At 41.6% G+C, this 9,049-nt stretch overlaps 1 protein-coding gene across 1 annotated transcript; it reads left to right on the forward strand.

Moving 5' to 3' along the window:
• The first annotated feature begins 1,891 nt into the window (after window positions 1-1,891).
• Window positions 1,892-8,404, forward strand: LOC119279879 (uncharacterized protein At4g15970-like). The gene is made up of 3 exons (XM_037560959.1): window positions 1,892-2,098; window positions 7,381-7,746; window positions 7,901-8,404. Exons 1-3 carry the CDS (start codon window positions 1,892-1,894, stop codon window positions 8,402-8,404), a joined length of 1,077 nt encoding a protein of 358 aa, XP_037416856.1.
• Window positions 8,405-9,049: the final 645 nt, after the last annotated feature.

A 9,049-nucleotide genomic window follows, 5' to 3' on the forward strand; every position in this document is an offset into this window, starting at 1 on the left:
AAGGGACGACAGGGAGCCGCCCCAGCCAGCCGTGCCGCCATGGAGCTCGGCCGCAGCTCCACGACCCGGCACGGGGCGCCGGCCCGCGCCAGCAACGCCCGAGCGGGGAGACAAAGGGGCCCCGCCGCCGTCGGCAGCAGCAGGGCTTCGCCCAGCCGCGCCCCTGGGCGGCGGTGAGGAAGGGGGAGGGGGAAGGAGGGAGCGGCGGCGAGGGTTGGGGTTGGCCTCCGGCCGCCTCGCGGGAGACGACGCGGAGGGAGGGGGAGCGGGGACTTCAGGAGTAGTAGCTTTCAAGGCAAAAGATTTACCCCCATCCATTAGTTAAGGAGAGTTTTAGAGTTTTACAGACGGCACGGTGACAACAAAGCGTCCACTCTCCCAAAATGATTTTCCCCAAGGGTTTGGCACCCGCAATTGACCACAGAGCAAATTTCTCCATGACGTTAGACTTGTGGCAAAAAAGAAATGTGTGTTTCACTCGTTCCAAATGGTCCAACATGAGAGCATGGCGAGAAACGTCAGGGCGTTCCGATTCGAAACATGCGCCTCCGACATGCCAGTCCACTACTCCTTGATGGAAAGCACCGTGCCCAAGTGAAATATATCAACTGTGTGGAGAAAAATATCAACAGTTTGGAGCTGGAGCAAGATTTTAATCATGCCACATAACCTAAGGGAGAACCGGCACTTAAAGAAAAGATGCACGACAGTTTCATTCACTCTCTTGCATAGGAGACAAAGTCCACAGTTTGACCATCCTTGTTTTGCCAATCCATCTGCGGTCCAAATCCGGTCTTGGATGGCCAATCATGCAAAGAACTTTACCTTCGGAGGAGCCTCAAGCCTTCCAAACTGCATGTTCGAGGACGGAAGATGTTAGGCCAAAGAATTGCACCTTGTAAATGGATGTTTGTGGAGTAGTGGTCACTATGTGTGTACTTCCGAATGATTTCATTCTCAATGCCCTCATGAAGATGAAAGTCCCGCAAGTTGATCCAAAGGTAGATAATTTATCGAATATGATCCATTGTCCTAAGGTCAGGGAACTTTATTTTAGAAAGCCAAGCATCATCCTTAAAGCCTCAGCCACCTTCCAATTCTTAAGGCAGGAGGCTTCATATATCAATGGGGATGAGGATTTGCGACACGCAAGTGCGGGGGCATGCATGTTCTTGATGCCCGCTTTTTATTTTGGCTTCTGATTTTTAAAGTTTTATATTTTTTAAACGAAAAATCCAAATTAAGTTCTTTCTTCATATTTTTGTTTCTCGTGACCAGTGCTTTCAAACAAGATCCATTTTGAATATATTTTAACGAATTTAAAAAAAATATGTTAGTTTTTAATGTTGAAACTTAGTGCAAGCGGCCAGTAAAAATCAATCATTTTGTGTGTACATCTGGCAGAAAAAATTGCTTGAAAATATATCTCCAATACTGGTTGAAACTTGTTGGTTTTTGATGCAAAAATCCTAAGTTTCATCTTCGAAACTTAAAACATTTTAAGGAAATTTCTTTTTTACTATACGCTTGTGTGGGATTGAACTATTGCGCGAATCGCGAGGCAAAACGAGCGGACGGCGGTACTTGACAGGTGACTGCCCCCGTACTCGCACGCCCCTGTGCATTTACGCGATCAATGGTGCAATATGTATTCGCATCGTTGACAAGTGGTACGAGAAAGCAACATGGTCCCCGCATGGACACTCAAAGGCACAGCCAGGTGAAATGGGTGCACATGCCGGCCGGTGGCTAGCAAGACTCGTACGTCCGATCGGCTAGCTGAGCACACGTCGCTGTTCTATATATATACAACTATGACTCGAGCCGTACGTGACGACCCTAGCTTCGCCCTCCTCCTCCAGGGTGCGCACATACTCGCGGTTCCAGAGAGATGGGGTTGCTCAAGGAGGGGAGCCTGAAGCTGAGCAGCCACCAGGTGGTGCCGCTCTTCCTCGGGGCAGCTCTGCCCACGATCCTCCTCTTCGTCTTGGCCTCCGACCGGCTGGACGAGCAGCTGTCCAGCGTCTCCGGCAGCTGGCTGGGGAACAGCAACGGTGGAACTCCGGGGACGGCTCCTGCACTGCTACCGAAACGTGAGGTAACTAGGGTAAAAAAAGGTTCTTATAGTATGAGACGAAGAGGGTAGTTAGAAAAAACAACTCATGGTATAATATACTCCATGCATATGTACGTGTTCACCTCGCGCGCCGGGCCAAATAACATCCTGTCTTGATTCTAGATATAAGCTTTCGTAAGGTTACAGTTTTTCCTTTTTAACACATTACAAACACAGAAACTTATATATACGCATTCACACACATACTCTATCTTTATGAGCTTCTTCGAGAGATTGAGCTAGCACATTATTTTGAGATTGACGAAGTCATACGCCTTTGTAGTCGATGGGAGCGTCTCCTCACACTGAACACACATCGTCGAAAGACCTGAAATAAATCTAGGAAAAAACGAGCATCATTGTCAGGCTTAGGACTTGAACCTGATGAGCTGGGGAGAACATTATCCTTCTAACCATCCAACAACAGGTTGGTGCATCACAAGGTTATAGCTGATGGATAATAATATGGCTAAAAATCGCGTCTCGGAGGGAAAAGTTAGAATTGCTATATTTTATTCTACTCCATGGTAGTCGCGAAACCGACGTGATCCAAATATTCATTGCAGGTAAACGTTATTTATGACCTTATAAAAGTGGCTGAGGGCAGTGTCCATGGACAAGACACTCAAAGTGTCCTCTTCTGGAGTCCCACGGCTTGACTAGTCCGGGCCTAACTAGGTCCCCGGATCTCTATTCTCAATGTTGTTAGGTCGTCGAGGAAATAGTTAAAAAGGGCAAAAGTACTGGTTAAGAGGCACCGCTTTCAAACGTCATTCTCACCTTTTCATAGGCTGGTAAGTTGTGCACTGCATGCGCATCATTTGTAGCAACATGAGAGTTTTTTTAGATAATTTTTTAAAAAAAATATCTATTGCCATACGTCTAAATTTTGAACTATTTTTAGCGTTGGATTCCACTTGTCGAGATATTCGAAACTAAATCTCGTGTTAATAGGTTCCGAATCCAAGTCAAAACCAAAAAGTAAAAAAAAAATTAAGCTCCAAACCAAAAATAAAAATATGTGCCTCCACAAGAAGCAATTATGTGCCTCTCGCGCGTTTTCTTCCTATCTGAAAGGCACAACTGTAGCTCCTGCGGAAGCAAATTTGTGCCTCTCGTGGATGTAAAAGTTAAATGTATTTTTTCCTTTTCTGAGAGGCACGTCTATACCTTTGCGGAAGCAAACATATGCCTCTACAAAAAGCAAATATGTCCCTCCTTTGGAAGGAAAAAAAACATTTTTCCTTTCTGAGTGCCTCTTTTGAAAACAAATCTATGGCTCTCATAGAAGTAAAAAAAGATGTGTTTTTCACGTAATTGTTTTTTATTTTTCTCTTCAGAATCTAGGGAAAACCAGATCAAAACTAAAAAGTAAAATAAAATAAAATAAATGTAAGCTCCAAAAACACACACAGGAAAATAAGAAACATAATCCTGAAAAGTGACCCTTGCGGGCTCCCACAAGGACTTCCCCTTAATTAGTTGCTCTCTACAAGGGGAAGAGAGGGAGAGAGGCCTTATATTGGCTAGGGGTTCTTAACAAATGATCAAGGCTACGCTGAGTGGGTCAGCTCACCAAGGCTTCGACTAAAAGCATCCTTCGGCATGATTAAATAAACATTCTCTCACTATTGGAAAACCATTCACTTGATTATATTTAAAGAAATGTCAATTTTCTCAAATAAAAATAGCCATGACTAATCATGGGTTAAAAAATGTTCCTGCATTTTAATAAATGTTCGAGAATTAAAACATGTTCAAAAAACATTTTCCCGCTATTGAAAAAGTATTCGCTTATTGCATTTCAAACTCTTTTGTTGTCAATTTCCTCAAATAAAAATAGACAAGATTTAAAATAAACATGGTTAAAAAATGTTCATGAATTTTAATAAATGTTCAAGAAATGTTTGTGAATTCAAAAAATGCTCACAAATTTTTATTAAAAGAATTCGAAAAATGGTCCTTAATTTCAGAAAAAATACATGAATATGAAAACGAAAGTTCTCAATTTCAAAAAATTATATTGGAGTTTAAAATGTTCTGAATTAAAAAAATATGAATTAAAAAGTTCCAGGATTTAAAAAAACGTTCAAGAATTTGGAAATTGTTCCCTGATTGCAAAAACAAATCCAGATTGCAAAAAAAGTTCATGAAGTTGAAAATTTTCCCAATATAAAAAAAATCATTAATTTGAAAATAATGTTCCTGAATTTCTAAAAATGTAAAAATTAAAAAGGAAATAAAATAACCAGCAAAAAACTGAACGATAAAACATAGGAAATGGAAATGGGGAGTCCTAGGATGAAATTGGGATGGCCCAAGTGTACGTATCGTTTGGTTGATTTCCTTCGACCTATGCGGGGAATAGTAATTGCCCCCTTGAGAAGTAGAATTAGGTAATTTTTTGTCCTTTAACTCATATGTCTCTAGTAGGATTGGAGGGATCGGCGGTCCATTAGGGAGGGGAAGCTTCCCTCCACCATATGAAGGTTTCCTAGCATTTCTCTACTCTCTACTACTATAGTGTAGCAGTTTTGAATTTGGATTTACCACTCCCTCTCAGTTTCCCGCCAAAACACCGTTGTAGCGATCGGAACCATTGATTGCCCACACCAGGCTGAAATCTGCCGTTCATCAGTCATCATCGTTATGAATCCAACGGCCAGCATGTGATGGATTCGCCTCGCCGTCCATCAGTAGCACTTCTGCCCCGAACCAACTGTATGTGCTATCTAGAAGCTAGGCGATTTTCCCTATAAAATACTACTCCTATAAGGAAGTTAGGTGATCTTTCCAGAAACGTACCCGTCTCCCGAGGGATTCTTGCCGGTCCCGCTGAATGAATTCCTTTTAGCTTCACCGAGTGCATACCTGGAGTCACCGTAGATATTTCATGAGGCCACGAAAGTTCCATTTGTTGGATCCAAGCTTATATGTAAAATACTAAAATTAAACAAATAAGAAATGTGCAATGATTAAAACAGTTCAAAGTTTGAGATGTTAATTTACCAAAGTCATAGCATCAAAATAGCAATCACCATTAGTAAATTAATATTTGTATCATACATGAACGTATTATAACATATATTTTTATTCAAATATTAGAAATATCTGACTACAAATCTGCATGTCGTATTCGAAACTCCTGAAATAATTTATTTTGCGACAAATTCAATAAAGAGTTTGTACGTTTAAAAGACCTCTTGACATTTATGCAAAATGTTATTATAAGCACATCTTGATACTGAGTTGTCCATAGAAATATTAAGTTATGTGTCATCTTATTTACATTCACCTAAACGCGTTTTGGCAGAATTCATAGCACTCTATTGTAGTGTTATAATCCAAGATTTCTTCCATGCATATATTTATTGATGGCATCTGAACATTTAACGTCTTCTGGAGGTATTCAAATTGTTAATATGTATTTATTAAAACAAATATTTAAAAATGTAAAATAAATCCAAGGTCCTAAAATTATTTAAGGTTCAACTGGGTCCTATAAGTATAAACATGCACATATAATAAATCATAAAAAGTAGATAAGTGGTCACTACAGTTCCTACCCATGTCTAACACATTGCAAGTCCTATCTTGGTCCGATTCGTCCATGTGGCACATTGACCAGTGCCAAATATTTTGCAAAAAGTACACATTGCATGTATGTCACCATTCGGCATGAATAATGAGCAATATCGAATACAATGTGTGTTCAATGAAACGTCTCTATGGACGCACATAACTAACATGCAACATTCATTGGAGTGCAATACTAGAGCGTCATGTGTGAGGGCCAATGAACCAGAGCACCTAGCAAGGGTAATTTGCCCTTCGAATCTGGATTTGTCAAAATTGAAATGTGGTATTACACTTCTAACATATTGAGTATTTTTAAGATATGCCTTACAAATAAAAATGATGGATTATTAGGGTGTCGTGCGTATATGTTAGATGCAACGCACGTGCAACTTACTAGTCTCAAATAAAAATGAAGTTTTCTAGCTTGGGATTAGGCTTCTTTGCTTATTGATTTCCATTTGTGACTTATTCTTTTCTACTCCCTCCGTTCCAAAATATAAGGTGTATTGTTTTCCGTGCAAGTCAACCATTTGTATGTTTAACCAAGATTATAGAATAAAATAAAAACATCTACAATACCCAATAGATAAATTATGAAACTACTTTTCATGATGTATCAAATGGTATAAATTTCATATTGCGAATATTGATATATTGTTCTAAAAACTCGGTCAAACATGCACTTGTTTGACCTTCGAAAAAAATACACCTTATATAAAGGAACGGAGGGAGTACGATTTTTTCCTCTGACTTGTTGACCATGAAGTTTACTTGGACTTTTGTTGACCGGGATGACTTGCTTGGACCCACAGGAGCTTACTTAGACTATTTTCAGCCTCCTTGATTGTTGTTGACTGGTCTTCACATGTGTTGACCGGATATATGTCGTGCCATGTAGGATAGTTGGTGGGACCTAGGGATAGGGTCGAAGCCATTACTTCAACATACTCCGTCCGTTTATAGATATACGCTTTTTTAGAGGTTTCAATACGAACTACATATGAATGTATATAGACATACATTAGAGTGTAGATTCACTCCGTATATAGTCTGTATTGAAATATATTAAAAGTCTTATATTTAGGACGGAGGGAGCATAACTTCTATTTGTAATAGTTTTTTATCAAAACTTAATTTTTGGCTAACTGTTGGTCAAAATAAAGTCCAGCAAAAAATTGTGTTATATCTATTTTAGCTGACGAAATTCACAACACATTGTCGCGTTTTAAATGAGCTCAACCTTTTGTTGAGCGAAAGAAAGGAAACACAATCTGCAATTTTCTAATCATTGACCGGATGGGGGAAGTGAACGGCTAATACTATGGACGAGAAATTGGATTATTTGTCACACTTTACTACCCCATTTGATAATTAGCCCCCTTGAGAATGACTGTGGTCGGGTCCACCGTTCGTTGACATAAGCCAGAAAAATCATCGGCACACTAATAAAGTGTGGCAAATCACTAAGTCCCCTTAGTTGATTTAGGTGTAGGCAGACCCAAAGCAGAATTGTGTCCCTTATATCTAGAATGAGCAAAATTCTGTTCACGGTCCCAGCCGAAATTGGGCAGTGCATACGGCTCCCATTCGTTCCAGTTTTTATAGTGTTCACACAAGTAAACAACCTTTTGTATTGAAGGAAGTTTCATATGTAAAAGAGCCCATTATATCTATTTCACATGCAGGAGGAGAAATTCACAGGGCTCGCAGAGCTACTAACCAAGGTAGCGACCGATGACGGGACGGTGATCATCACATCAGTGAACGAGGCGTGGGCGCGGCCAGGCTCCCTCCTTGACCTCTTCCTCGCGGGCTTCAAGAACGGCAAGGGTATAGCGCACCTCCTCAATCACACTCTCATTGTCGCTGTCGATCGAGACGCCTTGGCCCATTGCGAGGTTGTGCACCCACATTGCTACCTCTACGAGGTCACCTCCGCCAACGTCAGCTCCGCCAACCGCTTCATGTCCAAAAGCTACCTCGAGCTCGTGTGGGCCAAACTCGGGGTCCCGGAGCGTGTCCTCCAGCTTGGCTACAACTATCTCTTCACCGTAAGCTACCCACATGCCTTTAACACTTTTACACGATCGAGAAACATTACATGCTCCCTTTTTTCTTGTTACATTTTAATATTTCAAAGAGTGAAATGTCAGTACTCTAGATCGATCTAGGTTATGCATGCCCATTTAATATTATTCTTGGCAGGATGTGGATATCTTGTGGCTGCGCAACCCGTTCCGGCACATCAACCTGTACGCCGACTTGGCGATCTCGACCGACGGTTTCGAAGGTAATGCCGAGGCCCTAACAAATGTGGGAAACACCGGCTTCTACTACGTTAGGTCGACGAACAGGACGGTGGAGATGCTAAAGCGCTGGCGGGCAGCGAGGTCACGGTTCCCCTCCACCCACGACCAAGGAGTGCTAAACGAGATCAAGGCCGAGCTCGCGGCCGGTGACCTACAAATCAAGTTTGTGTTCCTTGACACAGTGATCTTTGGCGGTTTCTGCCAGTTCCACGGAGAGATGGACAAGGTATGTACGATGCACGCCATCTGCTGCATCGGGCTCGAGAACAAGGTGCATGACCTTAGGAACCTGGCCGCTGACTGGAAGAACTACACGAGCCTGGCACCAACGGAGAAGAGGAGTGGCAGACGTAGGTGGACATCCCCCAACCGGTGCAAGGCGTCGATGAGAAAACAGTGATCAAGTCCGGCCGTATGGGGTGCATGTACACTTGTACTAATAGGTGAATAATATTTTCCCTTTTTTTATTTTGGAGAAACGCTATTCTTGAATAAAAAGTACTACATACACACTAATTAAGTTGGACCTGTGTTGGCGATTAGAGGTCAACTGTATTGGTCAATCAAGGAGAAATGACCTTCAATCCTAATAATATTTGTTGGGTTGTCGCTTGATTTTGAACTGTATCATAATATAATGTTTTGTTGTGTTCCAACAAAATAAGAATGCACTTGTTAAACTTCTGCCTAGTTTCATCGGATATTTTTCTTGCTTGAGGGTGTATCTTAACATTTCGTAATGTTTCATAATAGTATATGATATATCAGCAAAATCCGGATGCACGAATCTCCAACATATTTCACGGTGCATATATAGATGCGTACTAACCGGACTCGCCCATGGAGGTGCAAACAAGTCTCCGATTTAATACAATGGTGTGCAATATATACAATGGTTCATTCCGTCATTTTCCGCTGCAAACAAGTCTACTATTGCGCCTCTGCAACCTTATGCGCCGCCGCAGTCCGTGCAGCAGGGCACATTGTGGTGTCCTCTCAGTTAGTGTGACTGCCCAGCAGTGTCTTGGAAAACGTTTGTATTTTT

Source organism: Triticum dicoccoides, chromosome 3B (genome assembly GCF_002162155.2).
Source record: "Triticum dicoccoides isolate Atlit2015 ecotype Zavitan chromosome 3B, WEW_v2.0, whole genome shotgun sequence".
NCBI lineage: Eukaryota > Viridiplantae > Streptophyta > Magnoliopsida > Poales > Poaceae > Triticum > Triticum dicoccoides.